This window comes from Ranitomeya variabilis, chromosome 5 (assembly GCF_051348905.1).
Source record: "Ranitomeya variabilis isolate aRanVar5 chromosome 5, aRanVar5.hap1, whole genome shotgun sequence".
In the NCBI taxonomy this organism is placed as follows: domain Eukaryota; kingdom Metazoa; phylum Chordata; class Amphibia; order Anura; family Dendrobatidae; genus Ranitomeya; species Ranitomeya variabilis.
In genome coordinates, this window is record NC_135236.1 from 423,447,260 (window position 1) to 423,472,489 (window position 25,230).

Here is a 25,230-nt window from a genome sequence, read left to right on the forward strand (position 1 = left end):
CGCACTAAATTATACGCCCCACGAAGATCAATCTTAGAGAACCACTTGGCCCCCTTTATTCGAGCAAACAAATCAGTAAGCAGTGGCAAAGGATACTGATATTTAACCGTGATTTTATTCAAAAGCCGATAATCAATACACGGCCTCAAAGAGCCATCTTTTTTAGATACAAAGAAAAAACCGGCTCCTAAGGGAGATGACGAAGGACGAATATGTCCCTTTTCCAAGGACTCCTTAATATATTCCCGCATAGCAGCATGTTCAGGCACAGATAGATTAAATAAACGACCCTTTGGAAACTTACTGCCCGGAATCAGATCTATAGTACAATCGCAATCTCTGTGCGGAGGTAGTGAACCAAGTTTAGGCTCCTCAAAAACGTCACGATAATCAGATAAAAATTCCGGAATCTCAGAGGGAATAGATGACGAAATGGAAACCAAAGGTACGTCCCCATGAGTCCCCTGACATCCCCAGCTTAACACAGACATTGCTTTCCAGTCGAGGACTGGGTTATGAGATTGCAGCCATGGCAATCCAAGCACCAACACATCATGTAGATTATACAACACAAGGAAGCGAATAATCTCCTGGTGATCCGGATTAATACGCATAGTTACTTGTGTCCAGTATTGTGGTTTATTACTAGCCAATGGCGTGGAGTCAATACCCTTCAGAGGTATAGGAACTTCCAGAGGCTCTAAATTAAACCCACAGCGTTTGGCAAAGGACCAATCCATAAGACTCAAAGCGGCGCCAGAGTCGACATAGGCGTCCGCGGTAATAGACGATAAAGAGCAAATCAGGGTCACAGATAGAATAAACTTAGACTGTAAAGTGCCAATTGAAACAGACTTATCAACCTTCTTAGTACGTTTAGAGCATGCTGATATAACATGAGTTGAATCACCACAATAGAAGCATAACCCATTTTTTCGCCTAAAATTCTGTCGTTCGCTTCTGGACAGAATTCTATCACATTGCATAATCTCTGGCGCCTTCTCAGTAGACACCGCCAAATGGTGCACAGGTTTGCGCTCCCGCAAACGCCGATCAATCTGAATAGCCATTGTCATGGACTCATTCAGACCTGTAGGCACAGGGAACCCCACCATAACATCTTTAATGGCATCAGAGAGACCCTCTCTGAAATTCGCCGCCAGGGCGCACTCATTCCACTGAGTAAGCACAGACCACTTACGAAATTTTTGGCAGTATATTTCAACCTCATCTTGCCCTTGAGACAGGGCCATCAAGGCTTTTTCAGCCTGAATCTCTAAATGAGGTTCCTCATAAAGCAACCCCGAAGCCAGGAAAAACGCATCCACATTGAGCAACGCAGGATCCCCTGGTGCCAAAGCAAATGCCCAATCCTGAGGGTCGCCCCGGAGCAAGGAAATTACAATCCTGACCTGCTGTGCAGGATCTCCAGCGGAGCGAGATCTCAGAGACAAAAATAATTTACAATTATGTTTGAAATTCTGGAAGCGAGATCTATCCCCGGAGAAAAATTCAGGTAAAGGAATTCTAGGTTCAGATATAGGAGCATGAATTACAAAATCCTGTAAACTTTGAACCTTCATAGCGAGATTATCCAAACCAATAGCTAAACTCTGAGGATCCATTTTAATCAGGTGAAATCAGAACCATTCAAGGATTAGAAGGAGAGAGAGACGAAGGCTGCAGTAAGCAGAGATGCAAGTGAATCAACTAATGAGCAAACTCAGAAAAAAAAAAAAAATTCTCTGCAGACTTCTTTTCTCTCCTTTCTTCTGCCAATTATTTTAACTCTTGGCCGGCCAAACTGTCATGGTTCTCAATGGCAAGAGACCGTAGTAAAGCATACAAAAGGACTAGCTCTTGGAAGATGGGAACTCGAGCTGACTGTGAGCTAAACCTACCGCACAACTAACAGTGGCCGGGTAGCGTGCCTACGTTTTATCCCTAGATGCCCAGCGCCAGCCGGAGGACTGACTGACCCTAGCAGAGGAAAATACAGACCTGGCTTACCTCTAGAGAAATTTTCCCCAAAAGGCAGACAGTAGCCCCCACATATATTGTCGGTGATTTTAGAGGAAAATGACATACGAAGTATGAAGATAGGTTTAGCAAATTGAGGTCCGCTTACTAGATAGTAGGAAGACAGAAAAGGGAACTTCACAGTCAGCTGAAAACCCTTTCAAACACCATCCTGAAATTACTTTAAGACTCTAATATCAACTCATGACACCAGAGTGGCAATTTCAGCTCACAAGAGCTTCCAGCCTCAGAAATATTCAAAAACAGAGAACTGGAACAAAAATGCAAAACAATCTTAGGACTACAAGTCCAACTTAGCTGATAGTAGTCTAGGAGCAGGAACATGCAACAGAAAGGCTTCTGGTAACATTGTTGGCCGGCATAGAAATGACTGAGGAGCAAGGCTAAATAGAAACTCCCACATCCTGATGGAAACAGGTGAACAGAGGAGATGAAGCACACAAGTTCAGTACCACCAGTAACCACCGGGGGAGCCCAGAAACCAAATTCACAACACGTAGTATATTGCCCAGTGATGTAGTATATTGCCCAGTCATGTAGTATATTGCCCAGCCACGTAGTATATTGCCCAGTGACGTAGTATATTGCCCAATTACGTAGTATATTGCCCAGTAACGTAGTATATTGCCCAGCCACGTAGTATATTGCACAGTTACGTAGTATATTGCCCAGTGACACAGTATACAGCACAGAGCCATGCAGTATATTGCACAGCGACGTAGTATACTGCAGAGAGCCACGTAGTATATTGGCCAGTCACATAGTATATTGCCCAGCTACGTAGTATATTGCCCAGCCACGTATGTCACAGGTTAAAAAATAAAAAATAAACATATACTCACCTTCAGAGGCCCCCTTTTAGTTCTGTCACCTGTGTGCGTTGCAGGCGGCAGCTTCCGGTCCCAGGGTGTAATGACGTCGCGGTCACATGACCGTGACGTTATGGCAGGTCCTTCTCGTGCAGGCGCGCAGGACTTGTGATGATGTCGCGGTCACATGACCGTGACGTCATGGCAGGTCCTTCTCGCATACCATCCGTGCCACCGGAACCTGACGCTTGCATGGAGTGGTCACCGGAGCGTCGCGAGGAGCGGAAAAGGCGGCGGAAGGTGAGTATATAATGATTTTTTATTTTTTTATAATTTTTAACATAAGATGTTTTTACTATTGATGCTGCATAGGCACATCCATGGTAAAAACTTGGTCACACAGGGTTAATAGCGGCGGTAACAGAGTGAGTTACCCGCAGCATAACGCGGTCCTTTACCACTGGCATTAACCCTGTGTGAGCGGTGACTGCGGGGAGTATGGAGCGGGCGCTGGGCACTGACTGCGGGGAGTAGGGAGGGACTAATCGGACTGTGGCCATCGCTGATTGGTCGCGGCAGCCATGACAGGCAGCTGGTGAGACCAATCAGCGACTTGGATTCCATGACAGACAGAGGCCACGACCAATGAATATCCGTGACAGAAAGAAAGACAGACAGAAGAACAGACAGAAAGATGGAAGTACCCCTTAGACAATTATATAGTAGATGGTAATTCTGCTTCATCTCACCTGTCTTATCCATGTTTTGTTTTTTTTCTGTGATGTGTTGTGCATAAATATGTGATTCTGCAGAATTTCTTTAAGTCTATGCCTGATGAAGAGACCTGTTGTGAATTCTGCTCTTGGGCTCCCTTCGGTGGTTATAAGTGGTGGTGCTGCTGTCTCTGGATCGCAGCATTCATCAGGTGTGTCCACTTTTTGCAATTCTGACTGGGCTATTTAGTCTTGCTTGACCCTTTGGTCAGTGCCAGTTGTCCATTGATCCTGGAGGATTCACATCCCTGCCTGGTCTCTCCTGGTTTGCTGTTCATTTCAACAAAGATAAGTTCTGGCCTTGATTTTTGCTGTCCACATGCTGTGGGCCTTATTGTTCTCTTCTTTTCCATGTTTTTGTCTTGTCCAGCTTGGTCTGTATAAGGATTTGTTTAGCCAAGCTGGTATCTCTGGAGATGCAGATATACCCTCCATATCTTTAGTTAGATGTGGAGATTTTGTATTTTCTGTGGTGGATATTTTCTAGTGTTTTAATACTGACCGCATAGTACTCTGTCCTATCCTTTCTATTTAGCTAGAAGTGGCCTCCTTTGCTAAATTCTGATTTCAGTCTGTGTATGTTTTTTCCCTCTCCTCTCACAGTCAATATTTGTGGGGGGCTGTCTGTTGTGAATTCCGTTCTCGGACTCCCTCCTGTGGTCATGAATGGTACTTTGGTTAGTTCTGCTCTTGGACTCCCTCTGGTGGCTTCGAGCGGAACTGCTGGTCACTGAGGTTGGCTTTATCAGCTGCCCTCGTTTATTGCTATTCTAGCTTCCCTATTTAACTCCACTCAGATCGTTACTTCATGCCAGCTGTCAATGTCTCAGTTTTGGTTCAGATCTCTCTTGGACTTCTCTGAGGACCTGTCTACTCCAGCAGAAGCTAAGTCTTTGCTAGTTCATTTGTTGTTACTGCTTCCTGAATATATTTCTTAGTACTGCTAAATTCTAGTCCAGCTTGCTATCATGACATTCCCTTGCTAGCTGGAAGCTCTGGGGGTGTAGAGTGGCACCTCCACACCGTGAGTCGGTGTGGGGAGTCTTTTTGCTTACTCTGCGTGGCTTTTTTGTAGTTTTTTGTGCTGACCGCATAGTTCCCTTTTCTTTCCTCTGACTATTTAGTTAATTCTGGCCTCCTTTGCTAAAACCTGTTTCATTCCTGTGTTTGTGACTTTCCTCTTAACTCACAGTCAATATACAGTGGGGCAAAAAAGTATTTAGTCAGTCAGCAATAGTGCAAGTTCCACCACTTAAAAAGATGAGAGGCGTCTGTAATTTACATCATAGGTAGACCTCAACTATGGGAGACAAACTGAGACAAAAAAATCCAGAAAATCACATTGTCTGGTTTTTTATCATTTTATTTGCATATTATGGTGGAAAATAAGTATTTGGTCAGAAACAAAATTTCATCTCAATACTTTGTAATAAATCCTTTGTTGGCAATGACAGAGGTCAAACGTTTTCTGTAAGTCTTCACAAAGTTGCCACACACTGTTGTTGGTATGTTGGCCCATTCCTCCATGCAGATCTCCTCTAGAGCAGTGATGTTTTTGGCTTTTCGCTTGGCAACACGGACTTTCAACTCCCTCCAAAGGTTTTCTATAGGGTTGAGATCTGGAGACTGGCTAGGCCACTCCAGGACCTTGAAATGCTTCTTACGAAGCCACTCCTTCGTTGCCCTGGCGGTGTGCTTTGGATCATTGTCATGTTGAAAGACCCAGCCACGTTTCATCTTCAATGCCCTTGCTGATGGAAGGAGGTTTGCACTCAAAATCTCACGATACATGGCCCCATTCATTCTTTCATGTACCCGGATCAGTCGTCCTGGCCCCTTTGCAGAGAAACAGCCCCAAAGCATGATGTTTCCACCACCATGCTTTACAGTAGGTATGGTGTTTGATGGATGCAACTCAGTATTCTTTTTCCTCCAAACATGACAAGTTGTGTTTCTACCAAACAGTTCCAGCTTGGTTTCATCAGACCATAGGACATTCTCCCAAAACTCCTCTGGATCATCCAAATGCTCTCTAGCAAACTTCAGACGGGCCCGGACATGTACTGGCTTAAGCAGTGGGACACGTCTGGCACTGCAGGATCTGAGTCCATGGTGGCGTAGTGTGTTACTTATGGTAGGCCTTGTTACATTGGTCCCAGTTATCTGCAGTTTATTCACTAGGTCCCCCCGCGTGTTTCTGGGATTTTTGCTCACCGTTCTTGTGATCATTCTGACCCCACGCGGTGGGATTTTGCGTGGAGCCCCAGATCGAGGGAGATTATCAGTGGTCTTGAATGTCTTCCATTTTCTAATTATTGCTCCCACTGTTGGTTTCTTCACTCCAAGCTGGTTGGCTATTGCAGATTCAGTCTTCCCAGCCTGGTGCAGGGCTACAATTTTGTTTCTGGTGTCCTTTGACAGCTCTTTGGTCTTCACCATAGTGGAGTTTGGAGTCAGACTGTTTGAGGGTGTGCACAGGTGTCTTTTTATACTGATAACAAGTTTAAACAGGTGCCATTACTACAGGTAATGAGTGGAGGAAAGAGGAGACTCTTAAAGAAGAAGTTACAGGTCTGTGAGAGCCAGAAATCTTGATTGTTTGTTTCTGACCAAATACTTATTTTCCACCATAATATGCAAATAAAATGATAAAAAAACAGACAATGTGATTTTCTGGAATTTTTTGTCTCAGTTTGTCTCCAATAGTTGAGGTCTACCTATGATGTAAATTACAGACGCCTCTCATCTTTTTAAGTGGTGGAACTTGCACTATTGCTGACTGACTAAATACTTTTTTGCCCCACTGTATGTGGGGGGGCTGCCTTTACCTTTGGGGAATTTCTCTGAGGCAAGGTAAGGCTTCTATTTCTATCTTTAGGGGTAGTTAGCTCTTAGGCTGTGAAGAGGCATCTAGGGAGAGTTAGGTACGCTCCACGGCTATTTCTAGTGTGTGATAGGAGTAGGGTTTGCGGTCAGCAGAGTTCCCACTTCCCCAGAGTCCCGATTTTGAGTTTACTCATCAGGTCATTCCGGGTGCTCCTAACCACCAGGTCCATAACAGCTGTCTATCCTTTGGGGATTTTCTCTGAGGCAAGATAGTTTTCCCTTTTCTATCTCTAGGGGTAATTAGTCCTCCGGCTGTGTCGAGATGTCTAGGGAGTGAAAGGTACATTCCACGGCTACTTCTAGTTGCGGTGTTAAGTTCAGGGTCTGCGGTCAGTACAGGTACCACCTTCTCCAGAGTACATCTCATGTTGCTCTTAGGCCACCAGATCATAACAGTACAACTGGCCAACAATGAGTTAACCGCATCTCAGAAGAAGGGAAGGAAAGTGCTGAGCCATTTTTTTTTCTGTAGTCTGTTGTGTTTTTTTTTCCCTCTTTACCTCTGGGTGGCTCAGTAGTTTGGCGCTGGCATGGATGTTCAGGGATTGGCTTCTCGTGTGGATCAACTTGCTGCTAGAGTACAGGGTATTTCTGATTATATCGTTCAGACTCCGGTTTTAGAGCCTAGAATTCCAACTCCTGATTTGTTTTTTGGGGACAGGTCCAAATTTTTGAGCTTTAAAAATAACTGTAAACTGTTTTTTGCTCTGAAACCCCGTTCCTCTGGTGATCCCATCCAGCAGGTTAAAATTGTTATATCTCTGCTGCGTGGTGACCCCCAGGATTGGGCATTTGCCCTGGAACCTGGGAATCCGGCTTTGCTTAATGTAGACACCTTTTTCCAGGCGCTTGGGTTATTGTATGATGAACCTAATTCAGTGGATCATGCTGAGAAGACCTTGTTGGCCCTGTGTCAGGGTCAAGAAGCGGCAGAATCATATTGCCAGAAATTTAGAAAATGGTCTGTGCTGACTAAATGGAATGAGGATGCCTTGGCGGCAATTTTCAGAAAGGGTCTTTCTGAATCCGTTAAAGATGTTATGGTGGGGTTCCCCACGCCTGCTGGTCTGAGTGATTCTATGTCTCTGGCCATTCAGATTGATCGGCGCTTGCGCGAGCGCAGAGTTGTGCACACTATGGCATTGTCTTCGGAGCGGAGTCCTGAGCCTATGCAGTGTGATAGGATTGTGTCTAGAGCTGAACGACAAGGATTCAGACGTCAGAATAGGTTGTGTTTTACTGCGGTGATTCTGCTCATGTTATTTCTGATTGCCCTAAGCGTACCAAGAGAATCGCTAGTTCTGTTACCATCAGTACTGTACAACCTAAATTTCTGTTATCTGTGACCCTGATCTGCTCATTATCGTCATTTTCTGTCATGGCATTTGTGGATTCAGGCGCCGCTCTAAATTTAATGGACTTAGAATTTTCCAGACGTTGTGGTTTCCCCTTGCAGCCTTTGCAGAGTCCTATTCCTTTGAGGGGCATTGATGCTACACCGTTGGCTAAAAATAAACCTCAGTTTTGGACACAGCTGACCATGTGCATGGTGCCAGCCCATCAGGAAGATTGTCGTTTTCTGGTGTTGCATAATTTGCATGATGCTATTGTGCTGGGTTTCCCATGGTTACAGGTGCATAATCCGGTATTAGATTGGAAACCTATGTCTGTGACTAGTTGGGGTTGTCAGGGGGTTCATGGTGACGTTCCTTTGATGTCAATTGCCTCCTCCCCCTCTTCTGAAATTCCTGAGTTTTTGTCAGATTTCCAGGATGTATTCAATGAGCCCAAGTCCAGTTCCCTTCCACCGCATAGGGACTGTGATTGTGCTATTGACTTGATTCCAGGCTGTAAGTTCCCTAAGGGCCGACTTTTCAACCTGTCTGTGCCAGAACATACCGCCATGCGGAGCTATGTTAAGGAGTCTTTGGAGAAGGGGCATATTCGGCCATCTTCTTCACCATTGGGAGCAGGTTTTTTTTTTGTTGCCAAGAAGGATGGCTCCTTGAGACCCTGTATTGATTATCGCCTCTTGAATAAGATCACGGTCAAATTCCAATACCCTTTGCCTTTGCTTTCTGATCTGTTTGCTAGGATTAAGGTGGCTAGTTGGTTTACTAAGATTGACCTTCGAGGGGCATATAATCTTGTTCGTATTAAGCAGGGTGACGAATTGAAAACTGCGTTTAATACGCCCGAAGGCCATGTTGAATACCTTGTGATGCCATTCGGACTCTCTAATGCTCCATCTGTGTTTCAGTCCTTCATGCATGATATATTTCGGAATTATCTTGATAAATTCATGATTGTATATTTGGATGATATTTTAATTTTTTCAGATGATTGGGAGTCTCATGTGAAACAAGTCAGGATGGTATTTCAGATCCTTCGTGATAATGCCTTGTTTGTGAAGGGGTCTAAGTGCCTCTTTGGAGTACAGAAGATTTCTTTTTTGGCTCTTCATTTTTTCTCCCTCATCTATAGAAATGGATCCGGTTAAGGTTCAGGCCATTCATGATTGGATCCAGCCCACATCCGTGAAGAGCCTTCAGAAATTTTTGGGCTTTGCTAATTTTTATCGCCGTTTCATTGCCAACTTCTCCAGTGTGGTTAAACCCCTGACCGATTTGACGAAGAAAGGCGCTGATGTGACGAATTGGTCCTCTGTGGCTGTTTCTGCCTTTCAGGAGCTTAAACGCCGATTTACTTCTGCCCCTGTGTTGCGTCAGCCGGATGTTTCTCTTCCTTTTCAGGTTGAAGTTGACGCTTCTGAGATTGGGGCAGGGGCCATTTTGTCTCAGAGGAATTCTGATGGTTCCTTGATGAAACCGTGTGCCTTCTTTTCTCGAAAGTTTTCGCCTGCGGAATGCAATTATGATGTCGGCAATCGTGAGTTGTTGGCTATGAAGTGGGCATTTGAGGAGTGGCGACATTGGCTTGAGGGGGCCAAGCACCGTATTGTGGTCTTGACCGATCATAAGAATCTGATTTACCTCGAGTCTGCCAAACGGCTGAATCCTAGACAGGCCCGATGGTCCCTGTTTTTCTCCCATTTTGATTTTGTGGTCTCGTATCTTCCGGGTTCTAAGAATGTTAAGGCTGATGCCCTCTCTAGGAGCTTTTTGCCTGATTCTCCTGGGGTCCTTGAGCCGGTTGGCATTCTGAAGGAAGGGGTGATTCTTTCTGCCATCTCCCCTGATTTACGACGGGTTCTTCAGGAATTTCAGGCTGATAAACCTGACCGCTGTCCATTGGGGAAACTGTTTGTTCCTGACAGATGGACTAGTAAAGTGATTTCTGAGGTTCATTGTTCTGTGTTGGCTGGTCATCCTGGGATTTTTGGTACCAGAGATTTGGTTGGTAGGTACTTTTGGTGGCCTTCTTTGTCACGGGATGTGCGTTCTTTTGTGCAGTCCTGTGGGACTTGTGCGCGGGCCAAGCCTTGCTGTTCCCGCGCTAGTGGGTTGCTTTTGCCTTTGCCGGTCCCTGAGAGGCCTTGGACGCATATTTCTATGGATTTTATTTCGGATCTTCCGGTTTCCCAGAGGATGTCGGTTATCTGGGTGGTTTGTGACCGGTTTTCTAAGATGGTTCATTTGGTACCTTTGCCTAAATTGCCTTCCTCTTCTGATTTGGTTCCGTTGTTTTTTCAGCATGTGGTTTGTTTGAATGGCATTCCGGAGAATATTGTGTCCGATAGAGGTTCCCAGTTTGTTTCTAGGTTTTGGCAGGCCTTTTGTGCTAGGCTGGGCATTGATTTGTCTTTTTCTTCCGCATTTCATCCTCAGACAAATGGCCAAACCGAGCGAACTAATCAGACTTTGGAAACTTATTTGAGATGCTTTGTGTCTGCTGATCAGGATGATTGGGTGGCTTTCTTGCCATTGGCCGAGTTTGCCCTTAATAATCGGGCTAGTTCAGCTACCTTGGTTTCACCCTTCTTTTGTAACTCTGGTTTTCATCCTCGTTTTTCTTCAGGGCAGGCTGAGCCTTCTGATTGTCCTGGGGTGGACTCTGTGGTTGACAGGTTGCAGCAAATTTGGGCTCATGTTGTTGACAATTTGGTGTTGTCTCAGGAGGGGGCTCAGCATTTTGCCAACCGTCGTCGGTGTGTTGGTTCCCAGCTTCGGGTTGGGGATTTGGTCTGGTTGTCTTCCCGTCATGTTCCTATGAAGGTTTCTTCCCCTAAGTTTAAGCCTCGGTTTATTGGCCCTTATAGGATTTCTGAGATTATCAATCCAGTGTCTTTTCGTTTGGCCCTTCCAGCCTCTTTTTCCATCCATAATGTTTTTCATAGATCTTTGTTGCGGAGATATGTGGTGCCCGCTGTTCCTTCTGTTGATCCTCCTGCCCCGGTGTTGATTGATGGATAGTTGGAGTATGTGGTTGAGAAGATTTTGGATTCTCGTTTTTCGAGGCGGAAGCTTCAGTATCTTGTCAAATGGAAGGGTTATGGCCAGGAGGATAATTCTTGGGTTGTTGCCTCCGATGTTCATGCTGAGGATTTGGTTCGTGCCTTTCATTTGGCTCGTCCGGATCGGCCTGGGGGCTCTGGTGAGGGTTCGGTGACCCCTCCTCAAGGGGGGGGTACTGTTGTGAATTCTGCTCTTGGGCTCCCTCCGGTGGTTATAAGTGGTGGCGCTGCTGTCTCTGGATCGCAGCATTCATCAGGTGTGTCCACTTTTTGCAATTCTGACTGGGCTATTTAGTCTTTCTTGACCCTTTGGTCGGTGCCAGTTGTCCATTGTTCCTGGAGGATTCACATCCCTGCCTGGTCTCTCCTGCTTTGCTGTTCATTTCAACAAAGATAAGTTCTGGCCTTGATTTTTGCTGTCCACATGCTGTGGGCCTTATTGTTCAGTTCTTTTCCATGTTTTTGTCTTGTCCAGCTTGGTCTGTATAAGGATTTGTTTAGCCAAGCTGGTATCTCTGGAGATGCAGATATACCCTCCATATCTTTAGTTAGATGTGGAGATTTTGTATTTTCTGTGGTGGATATTTTCTAGTGTTTTAATACTGACCGCATAGTACTCTGTCCTATCCTTTCTATTTAGCTAGAAGTGGCCTCCTTTGCTAAATTCTGATTTCAGTCTGTGTATGTTTTTTCCCTCTCCTCTCACAGTCAATATTTGTGGGGGGCTGTCTATCCTTTGGGGATTTTCTCTGAGGCAAGATAGTTTTCCCTTTTCTATCTCTAGGGGTAATTAGTCCTCCGGCTGTGTCGAGATGTCTAGGGAGTGAAAGGTACATTCCACGGCTACCTCTAGTTGCGGTGTTAAGTTCAGGGTCTGCGGTCAGTACAGGTACCACCTTCTCCAGAGTACGTCTCATGCTGCTCTTAGGCCACCAGATCATAACAGAGACCAGTGTAGTCTCGAAAGCTTGCAATTTGTTACCATCTTCTCAGTTAGCCATTAAAAGGTATCAACTACTGAGGACTCTCAATTCTAAATATTTTTCTATCCAGTGGCTAACACGGTACCAAGATATATATCTTTCCTGTATCCATTGCCTTTCAATGATCCTTGGGCTTATTCCGCAAACAGTTGTAGGAGATGTGGTAAGGGAATCTCTGCTCAGGATTTCACTATTAAAATGAGTGATGTGCACAACTAGGTCTGTGTCCACTCTGTCCAGGGCCCATATGGTCTACTTCTATAGTACATACTGCCATGGGTGTAGAGATCATGTAGAGATCATATATGTAAGTGCACTATCTGGGTTCTGTGCAATTAGAGATTGAAAAGTGCTCAACCCAATTCATGAATCTCTGAATATCATTAGATAATGTACATTTATACATGTCCGTGAAGTCACCAGGGTTTTCAGAAAGTCAGTTATTTACGTATTTGTCTGATTAAAAGTATTTTCTGGCATCTGCCTTCACCGTAACTCTGTTGAAATAGCATTCACTTTTCATCAAGCTAAATGTACATGTCAGTAGGGACGTGAGGGTGATAACCATTTGCTCATAGTTACCGGTATATCTAATTATACTTATATCTAATAGGATTACTCTCAGAATATTCATCACTTGTGAAGTGTAACTTTATTTTCAGAAAACTATTGACATATCACAAAGGAAAAGAAGTTTTCATTGGTGGGGACCAAGGTTTGAAACCTCACCACCAAAATGCAGGGACAGGAGCTCTCAGCTAAGCAATTCTTTCTTCCGAGATTGAATATAGGCTCAATACACAGTCTGTCTCAGTCTCAGGAGAGTAGCTGAACCCTCACACAACTCCAATTTAATGATCATGAGGGTCACAACATCCAGACTTCACCTATAAAACAATTGACAAGACTTTGACATGTCAGAAGTGGTGTGGTTCTATCTGCAACATGTGACCACTGGAGCCAGTCACTAGCAGCAAGGTCTTCAACAGGTACTTAAAGGGGATATCAGGGACTTTAAAATATAAGGCATGTAGTTGCTAACAGGCAACTAGCTGTCTGTTGTACCCGTTGCCGGTCATTAACCGTTCCTGCCAGTGATTCATCTACTCCCTGTCAACATAGCAGCAGTTTCTCTTCCTGTTGACAGGGAGGGACTACTGGTGTCATGCTGATTGCCAGCTAGCTTCCCCCACTTAGGCAGTGGAAGCCAAGTGTCAATCAGCATGACACCAGTAGTCCCGCCCTGTCAACAGGTAGAGAAAATGCTGCTCTGTTGAGAGGGAGTATATGAATCACTGGTAGGAGTGGTCAATGACCGGCGACAGGTACAACAGACAGCTAGTTGCCTCTGTTAGCAACTACAGTCATATGAAAAAGTTTGGGCACCCCTATTAATCTTAAGCTTAATGTTTTATAAAAATTGTTTTTTTTGCAACAGCTATTTCAGTTTCATATATCTAATAACTGTTTGTCACAGTAATGTTTCTGCCTTGAAATTAGGTTTATTGTACTAACAGAAAATGTGCAATCTGCATTCAAACAAAATTTGACAGGTGCATAAGTATGGGCACCCTTATCATTTTCTTGTTTTAAATACACCTACTTACTTTTTACTGACTTACTAAAGCACGTTTTTTGGTTTTGTAACCTCATTGAGCTTTGAACTTCATAGCTAGGTGTATGCAATCATGAGAAAAGCTACTTAAAGTGGCCACTTGCAAGTTGTTCTCCTGTTTGAATCTCTTCTGAAGAGTGGCATCATGGGCTTCTCAAAACAACTGTCAAATGATCTGAAAACAAAGATTATTCAACATAGTTGTTCAGGGGAAGGATACAAAAAGCTGTCTCAGAGATTTAACCTGTCAATTTCCACTGTGAGGAACATAGTAAGGAAATGGAAGAACACAGGTACAGTTCTTGTCAAGGCCAGAAGTGGCAGGCCAAGAAAAACATCAGAAAGGCAGAGAAGAAGAATGGTGAGATCAGTCAAGGACAATCCTCAGACCATCTCCAGAGAGCTGCAGCATCAACTTGCTGCAGATGGTGTCACTGTGCATCGGTCAACTATACAACGCACTGTGTTTTTTTGCCGCCATGCATAACGCCTTTTTGTATTACCAAACAACTCAATCTTGGTTTCATGAGTCCACAGGACCTTCTTCCAAAAAGAAATTGGCTTCTCCAAATGTGCTTTTGCATACCTCAGCCGTCTCTGTTTGTGGCGTGCTTGCAGAAACGGCTTCTTTCGCATCACTCTCCCATACAGCTTCTCCTTGTGCAAAGTGCGTTGTATAGTTGACCGATGCACAGTGACACCATCTGCAGCAAATTGATGCTGCAGCTCTCTGGAGGTGGTCTGAGGATTGTCCTTGACTGATCTCACCTGTCATGATCTCCATGGCCAGAGAACTAGCATAAGCCTCTATAGGAACAAGCTCTTGGAAGATGTAACTGTACTGACCATGAACTAAACCTACCGCATCATCTAGAAGTAGCCAGGTAGCATGTCCTACTTTTTATCCCTATATGCCCAGCGCCGGCCGGAGAACTAAATAATGCTAGCAGAGGGAAATATAAGACCTGACTCACCTCTAGAGAAATGCCCAAAAGGAGACAGAAGCCCCCCACATATATTGGCGGTGATATGAGATGAAACAACAAACGCAGCAGGAAAATAGTTTTAGCAAATTTGAGGTCCGCTTTCTAGATAGCAGAAGACAGAAAGCATACTTTCATGGTCAGTAGAAAACCCTAACAAAACACATCCAGAAATTACTTTAGGACTCTGGCATTAACTCATAATACCAGAGTGGCAATTCCTGATCAACAAGAGCTTTCCAGACACAGTAACGAAACTGCAGCTGTGAACTGGAACCAAAATACAAAAACAAAACATGGACGAATGTCCAACTTATCTAGTAGATGTCTGGGAGCAGGAACAAGCACAGAGAGGCTTCTGATAACATTGTTGACCGGCAAGCATCTAACAGAGAAGCCAGGGTATATAGCGACACCCAGATCTAATCAGAACAGGTGAACAGGGAAGATGATGTCACAAGTTCAATTCCACCAGTAGCCACCGGGGGAGCCCAGAATCCAAATTCACAACAGTACCCCCCCCTCAAGGAGGGGGCACCGAACCCTCACCAGAACCACCAGGGCGATCAGGATGGGCCCTATGAAAGGCACGAACCAGATCAGAGGCATGAACATCAGATGCAGTGACCCAAGAATTATCCTCCTGGCCGTATCCCTTCCACTTGACCAGATACTGGAGTCTCCGTCTGGAAACACGGGAGTCTAGGATTTTTTCCACAACGTACTCCAACTCACCCTCAACCAACACCGGAGCAGGAGGCTCAACGGAAGGCACAACCGGTGCCTCATACCTGCGCAATAACGACCGATGAAAAACGTTATGAATAGAAAAGGATGCAGGGAGGTCCAAACGGAAGGAAACAGGGTTAAGAATCTCCAATATTTTATACGGACCGATGAACCGAGGCTTAAACTTAGGAGATGAGACCCTCATAGGGACAAAACGAGAAGACAACCACACCAAATCTCCAACACAAAGCCGAGGACCAACACGACGGTGACGGTTGGCAAAAAGCTGAGTCTTCTCCTGGGACAACTTTAAATTGTCCATCACCTGCCCCCAGATATGATGCAATCTCTCCACCACCGCATCCACTCCAGGACAATCCGAGGATTCCATCTGACCGGAGGAAAATCGAGGATGGAACCCCGAATTACAGAAAAACGGGGAAACCAAGGTGGCAGAGCTGGCCCGATTATTGAGGGCGAACTCCGCCAATGGCAAAAAAGCAACCCAATCATCCTGGTCAGCAGACACAAAACACCTCAGATATGTCTCCAGGGTCTGATTAGTCCGCTCGGTCTGGCCATTAGTCTGAGGGTGAAAAGCAGACGAAAAAGACAAATCTATGCCCATCCTAGCACAAAATGCCCGCCAAAATCTAGACACAAATTGGGTTCCTCTGTCAGAAACGATATTCTCAGGAATACCATGCAAACGAACAACATTTTGAAAAAACAGGGGCACCAACTCGGAAGAAGAAGGCAATTTGGGCAGGGGAACCAAATGAACCATCTTAGAAAAACGGTCACACACCACCCAGATGACAGACATCTTCTGAGAAACAGGCAGATCTGAAATAAAATCCATCGAGATGTGTGTCCAAGGCCTCTTAGGAATAGGCAAGGGCAACAATAATCCACTAGCCCGAGAACAACAAGGCTTGGCCCGAGCACAAACGTCACAAGACTGCACAAAGCCTCGCACATCTCGTGACAGGGAAGGCCACCAGAAGGATCTTGCCACCAAATCCCTGGTACCAAAAATTCCAGGATGACCTGCCAACGCAGAAGAATGCACCTCAGAGATGACTTTACTGGTCCAATCATCAGGAACAAACAGCCTATCAGGCGGACAACGATCCGGTCTATCCGCCTGAAACTCCTGCAAGGCCCGCCGCAGGTCTGGAGAAACGGCTGACAAGATAACTCCCTCCTTAAGAATACCTGTGGGGTCAGAGTTGCCAGGTGAATCAGGCTCAAAACTCCTAGAAAGGGCATCCGCCTTAACATTCTTAGAACCTGGTAGGTACGATACCACAAAATTAAACCGAGAAAAAAATAATGACCAGCGCGCCTGTCTAGGATTCAGGCGCCTGGCGGTCTCAAGATAAATCAAATTTTTGTGGTCAGTCAATACCACCACCTGATGTCTGGCCCCCTCGAGCCAATGGCGCCACTCCTCAAACGCCCACTTCATGGCCAAAAGCTCCCGATTCCCAACATCATAATTCCGCTCAGCGGGCGAAAATTTACGGGAACAGAAGGCACAAGGCCTCATCACGGCGCAGTCAGAACTTTTCTGCGACAACACTGCCCCAGCTCCGATCTCAGAAGCGTCGACCTCAACCTGAAAAGGAAGAGTCACATCAGGCTGACGCAACACAGGGGCAGAAGAAAAACGGCGCTTAAGCTCCTGAAAGGCCTCCACAGCATCAGGGGACCAATTAGCAACATCAGCACCCTGTCTAGTCAAATCGGTCAATGGCTTAACGACATCCGAAAAACCAGAAATAAATCGACGATAAAAGTTGGCAAAGCCCAAAAATTTCTGAAGACTTTTAAGAGAAGAGGGCTGCGTCCAATCACAAATAGCTTGAACCTTAACAGGATCCATCTCAATGGAAGAGGGAGAAAAAATATATCCCAAAAAGGAAATTCTCTGAACCCCAAAAACGCACTTAGAACCCTTGACACACAGAGAATTAGACCGCAAAACCTGAAAAACCCTCTTAACTTGCCGGACATGAGAGTCCCAGTCATCCGAAAAAATCAGAATATCATCCAGATACACTATCATAAATTTATCCAAAAAATCGCGGAAAATATCATGCATAAAGGACTGGAAGACTGAAGGGGCATTAGAAAGACCAAAAGGCATCACCAAATACTCAAAGTGGCCCTCGGGCGTATTAAATGCGGTTTTCCACTCATCCCCCTGCCTGATCCGCACCAAATTATACGCCCCACGGAGATCAATCTTAGAGAACCACTTGGCCCCCTTTATGCGAGCAAACAAATCAGTCAGCAACGGCAATGGGTATTGATATTTAACCGTGATTTTATTCAAAAGCCGATAATCAATACATGGTCTCAAAGAGCCGTCTTTTTTTGACACAAAGAAAAAACCGGCTCCTAAGGGAGATGACGATGGACGAATATGTCCCTTTTCCAAGGACTCCTTTATATATTCTCGCATAGCAGTATGTTCAGGCACAGACAGATTAAATAAACGACCCTTTGGGTATTTACTACCCGGAATTAAATCTATAGCACAATCGCACTCACGGTGCGGAGGTAGTGAACCCAGCTTGGGTTCTTCAAAGACGTCACGATAATCAGACAGGAACTCAGGGATTTCAGAGGGAATAGATGATGAAATGGACACCAAAGGTACGTCCCCATGAGTCCCCTTACATCCCCAGCTCAACACAGACATAGCTCTCCAGTCAAGGACTGGGTTGTGAGACTGCAGCCATGGCAATCCCAGCACCAAATCCTCATGTAGATTATACAGCACTAGAAAACGAATAGTCTCCTGGTGATCCGGATTAATACACATAGTCACTTGTGTCCAGTATTGTGGTTTATTATTAGCCAATGGGGTGGAGTCAATCCCCTTCAGAGGAATAAGAGTTTCCAAAGGCTCTAAATCATACCCACAACGATTGGCAAAGGACCAATCCATAAGACTCAAAGCGGCGCCAGAGTCGATATAGGCGTCAGTAGTAATAGATGACAAAGAGCAAATCAGGGTCACAGACAAAATAAATTTAGACTGTAAAGTGCCAATGGAAACGGATTTATCAAGCTTTTTAGTACGCTTAGAGCATGCTGATATAACATGAGTAGAATCCCCACAATAGAAACACAACCCATTTTTCCGTCTAAAATTCTGCCGCTCGCTTCTGGACAGAATTCTATCACACTGCATGCTTTCTGGCGTCTTCTCAGTGGACACAGCCAGATAGTGCACAGGTTTGCGCTCCCGCAGACGCCTATCGATCTGAATGGCCATTGTCATGGACTCATTCAGACCCGCAGGCACAGGGAACCCCACCATAACATCCTTAATGGCATCAGAGAGACCCTCTCTGAAAGTAGCCGCCAAGGCACACTCATTCCACTGAGTAAGCACAGACCATTTACGGAATCTTTGGCAGTAAATTTCAGCTTCATCTTGCCCCTGCGATAGGGACATCAAAGTTTTTTCTGCCTGAAGTTCCAAATGAGGTTCCTCATACAGCAAGCCCAAGGCCAAAAAAAACGCATCCACATTGCGCAACGCAGGATCCCCTGGTGCCAATGCAAAAGCCCAGTCTTGAGGGTCGCCGCGGAGCAAGGAAATCACAATCCCAACCTGCTGTGCAGGGTCTCCAGCAGAACGAGATTTCAGGGACAAAAATAGCTTACAATTATTTCTAAAATTCTGAAAGCTAGATCTATTCCCTGAGAAGAATTCCGGCAAAGGAATTCTCGGCTCAGATACCGGAGCATGAATAATAAAATCTTGCAAATTTTGTACTTTCGTGGTGAGATTATTCAAACCTGCAGTTACACTCTGAAGATCCATTATTAACAGGTGAACACAAAGCCATTCAAAGATTATAAGGAGAGAGAAAAAAAAGAAAGACTGCAGCATAGACAGACTGGCAAGTGATCCAATTAAGAGCACAGAGAAAAAAAAAAAAAAAAAAAACTCTCAGCAGACTTCTTATTTCTCTCCTTTCTCAGCCAAGGATTTTAACCCTTTAGTGGGCCGGTCAAACTGTCATGATCTCCATGGCCAGAGAACTAGCATAAGCCTCTATAGGAACAAGCTCTTGGAAGATGTAACTGTACTGACCATGAACTAAACCTACCGCATCATCTAGAAGTAGCCAGGTAGCATGTCCTACTTTTTATCCCTATATGCCCAGCGCCGGCCGGAGAACTAAATAATGCTAGCAGAGGGAAATATAAGACCTGACTCACCTCTAGAGAAATGCCCAAAAGGAGACAGAAGCCCCCCACATATATTGGCGGTGATATGAGATGAAACAACAAACGCAGCAGGAAAATAGTTTTAGCAAATTTGAGGTCCGCTTTCTAGATAGCAGAAGACAGAAAGCATACTTTCATGGTCAGTAGAAAACCCTAACAAAACACATCCAGAAATTACTTTAGGACTCTGGCATTAACTCATAATACCAGAGTGGCAATTCCTGATCAACAAGAGCTTTCCAGACACAGTAACGAAACTGCAGCTGTGAACTGGAACCAAAATACAAAAACAAAACATGGACGAATGTCCAACTTATCTAGTAGATGTCTGGGAGCAGGAACAAGCACAGAGAGGCTTCTGATAACATTGTTGACCGGCAAGCATCTAACAGAGAAGCCAGGTTATATAGCGACACCCAGATCTAATCAGAACAGGTGAACAGGGAAGATGATGTCACAAGTTCAATTCCACCAGTAGCCACCGGGGGAGCCCAGAATCCAAATTCACAACACTCACCATTCTTCTTCTCTGCCTTTCTGATGTTTTTCTTGGCCTGCCACTTCTGGCCTTAACAAGAACTGTACCTGTGTTCTTCCATTTCCTTACTATGTTCCTCACAGTGGAAATTGACAGGTTAAACCTCTGAGACAGCTTTTTGTATCCTTCCCCTGAACAACTATGTTGAATAATCTTTGTTTTCAGATCATTTGCCAGTTGTTTTGAGGAGCCCATGATGCCACTCTTCAGAGGAGATTCAAACAGGAGAACAACTTGCAAGTGGCCACTTTAAGTAGCTTTTCTCATGATTGCATACACCTAGCTATGAAGTTCAAAGCTCAATGAGGCTACAAAACCAAAAAAAGTGCTTTAGTAAGTCAGTAAAAAGTAGGTAGGAGTATTTAAAACAAGAAAATGATAAGGGTGCCCATACTTATGCACCTGTCAAATTTTGTTTGAATGCAGATTGCACATTTTCTGTTAGTACAATAAACCTAATTTCAAGGCAGAAACATTACTGTGTCCAACAGTTATTAGATATATGAAACTGAAATAGCTGTTGCAAAAAAAACAATTTTTATAAAACATTAAGCTTAAGATTAATAGGGGTGCCCAAACTTTTTCATATGACTGTACATGCCTTATTTACTAATGTCCCAGATATCCTCTTTAATGTTCACATATGCGCATAGGCTGATTCTATTTCTTAGATCAGTGAAAAACAAGATATTAGATATTATTGTTTCTTCCGTCAAGAAGTTGTGTCCTAACATCCTTTATATTTTTACACCTACAATTTATAACTATTATGGCTATATTACATACATATTTTATATATCATGTTATTTCATATGATTTGTTTGTCTTTTCAGGGACTGACACTTCAATCAGCTCTATGCAGATTGTTGAAAATCAGCAAATAATAGACAGTTACTTTTGTAGGAAAAGCTTGCAGCATGGGTAAGAGATTATCCATGTCATGTTGTGTTAATGTTTGTACATTGATTATGAGTAGGGTTGAGCGACTTTCATTTTTTTAAGATTGAGTCGGGTTTCACCAAAGCCGACTTCCTCAAAAGTCGAGTCGAGTGAAATCGGCCGATTATCGCGAAGAGTCAGGGATCGACCGAAACACGAAACCCAATGCAAGTCAATGGGAAAAAAACCTTCACCTCCTCCTCCTCCTCCCAGCACAAGCGATAATATGGCGATAGGCGTGCACGCCCCTGACACCTATGTCATCACGCTGCCCACACTCTTTCATTGGCTGAAAAATGGCGCTGAACGCGTCATACGAAACGCGACTTTGGCGCGAAGATCGCCGACCACATGGCCGATCCCACACTAGGATCGGGTCGGGTTTCATGAAACCTGACTTTGCCAAAAGTCGGCGACTTTTGAATTTGTCCGATCCGTTTCGCTCAACCCTAATTATGAGTATTATAGAATCACTAACCACCACATCATTCTTTTAATGTAATGTGCCTTTAAATAAAGATTGTATTTTTGGATTATACTCTGTGGTGGTGGTTCTCTTCCCCCCGGTGGTTAGTGATACTCTAAGTTTTGAGTTCTCCTGTCCATACCAATTTATGCTTGTGCTTTTTTTTGTGTTAAATGAGTATTATAGAAGTAGCAAACACTTTCTCTGATCTACATAATCATGGCCCTTGTTATATACAACACAGCAATGTCATTACAGGAATAGGAATCTGAGGATTATTACAGTTGACACAAGTCAGGAGAATAATGTGCCAGTAGGAGGCATTATAGTCTAGGAAGACCTACAGAAAAAACAGGATAAGAATGCCTCCAACTGTTTCTCCTCAACGGAAGTATAGTGTTGTTTGTATGCACTTTTAAGAGCGTAATTGGTGTTTGCCAGCAGGGCGTAGAAAGTATGACTGATTGATTGTTCTTTGATTAGAACTCCTTAAAAATCTTTCACTTCAGGTATGTTAAAGGATTTCTCTGGGCTGTGTATGTCCACCAAAAGTATTCAGGTTTTTATATTACACCCAGTGTGAGAAAGTATGGGGCCATCTGCAGATACAGGTCAGTGGACTCTGTGAGGAAGGATCTTATCAAAGGAAACCTGTCACATTTATGCTACCCAAACTACAGTTTTATTTATTATTTCCCATAAATCAATAGTACACATGAAAATAGGACACTTTGTAATATATCTTATTATCGAGATCTGCGTCTTTCTCCTCCTGAGAAAGCGTTTCAGAGAAAAATATAAAAATATACCTGCCTGCAATCGGGCAGCACGGCTTTGTTTCATGTTGCCCCTATAATTTGGGCAGTATGAAACAGGTGACAGGTTCTCTTTAAACAAGTATTTGGAAGCCCCTTTATTCACCATAAATACTAGCCCTTTAAACTTAAAGAGGTTGTCCACTGCTTTTACATTGTTGACCTGTCCTTAGGAAGTACTCGTATTGCGAGCCGCTTCATCTACTTGTAGTGGCTGGGGTTTGTTACTCCACATCTTCCTCCTATTCAAATCAATAGGAGGCAGATGTGTAGTACCCTGCAGCGGCCACTATCAGAAGAAGGGGCAGCTCAGCAATTGAGTATTTCTAGCCAGCGGCCGCCGCCACTGACACACACAACAGCTGATCAGGGTGCCAGACCTGCCTATTAGACATCGTTGAACTATCCTAAGGATAGGTCAACAATGTAAAAGTTGAGGACAACCTCTTTAATTATCAAATTACTAAAATGAGCTTCTATACAATTTCATTTTTTTCAGATCTGGTATTTACTTCTATGCCATACCAGTGAATAAGTACACTCCAACCAATATGCGGATTACTCTAGAGATCAAGTAAGTGCAATAACATTATTCTGCAGAACAGGATTAACTAATGTTAACCTTAACTGTCTTTTAAGGATTTTATTTTGGTTATAATTTCATATGGTGTTATTTTAAGGCTTATTCTAATTTTCTGAGTCAAGTGTGTAGCTGTATAGGGGATGCTGAGTTACAAGTGCCTTTGGGAGCTTCTTGTGGCCATATACTGTAGCTTGTTCCTTTTAAAACAATTTTAGAAATTGTATAAATGAATACTTAATTTACCCTTTATTTCACACAATCTACTATTTCCTCGACCTGGGCCATTTTCCCTGTCCTTGCTGCCAAAAACATCCCCACAGGATGGTGTTCTTGGGGTGATGAACTCTGTTGGTTTGGCACCAGACATAGCGATTACCTTGGTGGCCAAAAAGTTACATTTTGGCCTCATCTGACCACAGCGCCTTCCTCCATACATTTGGGGAGTGTCCCATATGTCTTTTGACAAACTCAAATGATCCTTACAATTTGTGTTTGTAAGTAAAGACTTTTTTTCTGCCCACTTTTCAAAAAAGACCACCTCTATGGAGTGTACGACTTATTGTGATCGTATGGACAATACTCCATTCTCTGCTTGGGAACTCTGCAGCGCCTTCAGGGTTACCTTTGGTATCTGTGCTGCCTCTCTGGTTAAAGCTTTTCTTGCCCAGACTAAGAGTTCTGGTGGGCGACCCTCTCTTGGCAGGTTTGTTGTGGTATCATGTTCTTTCCATTTGATGATAATGGCTTGGATGCTGTTCTGGGGGATCATCAGAGATGGAGATAGTTTTTATAACCCAACCCTGAGTTGCACTTCTCAACAACTTTGTCCCTGGCTTGTATGATGATCTCCTTGGTCTTCATGATGTTGTGTGGTTAATGGTGCCTCTTGTTTAATGGTGTTGCAGCCTCTGTGGCCTTACAGAAAAGCTGTGCATATACTGACCGACATGTGACACTTAGACTGCACACAGGTGGACTTCGTTTCACTAAGCCTGTGACTTATGAAGGTAATTGCTTGCACCAGGAATTTTTAGGGGCTTCATCGCAAAAGGGGTGAATACATATGCACATGCCAATATTTAGTTATTTGATCCCATAAATTTAATTTATGCCTATATTTTTATCACTTCACTTCATCAATTTATATTATTTAGTCCTGATGCATCACACACAAACTAGATTACAAAAATATTTAAACACTGGCTGTAATGTAACAAAATAGGTAAAGAGTCAAGGAGGTGAATACTTTTGCAAGCCACTGTATACGCAGTATGTTCCAGAAATATCAGGACAGTGATCAAATCTTTGTGATTTGGGCTCTACATGCTACTAATTTTTATTTAAAATGAAACAACGGAGATGCAAGTAAAGTGTAGACTTTCAGGTTTAATTACAAGGGTTGAACAAAACTATCCTTTGAAATGTTTAGGAATTGCAACCATTTTTCTATAATGCCTTATTATTTTGGGGGCTCAAACTTAATTAATTAGACAAATTAAATTAACTTTACCATAAATGAAATGTTCATTTTAAATACAATGACTGCCTGAAATCTGAAAGCCATAGACATCACCAATCACTGGGTTTCCTCCTTTATGACGTTTTGTGATGCTTAACTGCAGCTGACTTTAGTTGTTGCTTGTTTGTGAGTCTTTCTGCCTTAAATTTGGTCTTAAGTATGTGAAATGCATTCTCGATGGGGTTGAGATCTGTTGATTGACTCGAGCAGTGCAGAATACTCCACTTCTTTGCCTTAAATAACTTGCAGTATGTTTTGGGTCATTGTCCATTTGTACTGTGAAGAGCCGTCCAATGAATCTTGCTGCATTTGGTTGAATCTGAGCAGAAAGTATAGCCCTTTACATTTCAGAATTCATCCGGCTGCTTCTTTTTTCAGTCAAATCACCATTTTCCAGAACAGGTCTGGCCTTTCTATTTCCTAACATTTCTGCTATCTCTTATGTATTTCTTCTGTTTTTACCCTAATTATTTCTGTTTCTCTTCCATTGAGAGCTCTTTTGACCGCATGATGTGAGTTCACAACAACTTCCAAATACAAATGCCACACCTAGAATCAGATTTGGATGTTTGCCTACTTTATTGGAGATGGCTTGATGAACAAATAGACCATGCAACCCATTAAACAGTTTTTCAGATTATTATTATTATTCCAATTACTTTTGTTCCCTTTAAAAAGTGGCAGCTACAGATTAAAGAATTGTAAGGCTATATTTACACATAGCTTCCTTGTTGATTTCTTTCTGCAGACAGAACCTGATCTTTTAGCAGGAAAAAAATATGTAGACAAGAAGCCAAAAAGAGGTTTTGCTGACTTTTTTGCTTCATGTTTCAGGATCACAAGGTTTATCTTTGATTCTACCATACAAGTCAGTGTAAGGTGTT

General features: G+C 43.6%; 1 protein-coding gene across 2 annotated transcripts in view; it reads left to right on the forward strand.

The window, feature by feature from the left end:
• Positions 1-25,230, forward strand: part of MYRFL (myelin regulatory factor like) — a 365,303-nt gene that overhangs the window by 267,900 nt on the left and 72,173 nt on the right. For both annotated transcript variants that reach the window (XM_077265271.1, XM_077265272.1), the window contains 2 exons: positions 20,858-20,945; positions 22,744-22,818. In XM_077265271.1, coding sequence (XP_077121386.1) covers positions 20,858-20,945; positions 22,744-22,818 — 163 coding nt within the window. The remainder of the gene's footprint in view (positions 1-20,857; positions 20,946-22,743; positions 22,819-25,230) is intronic.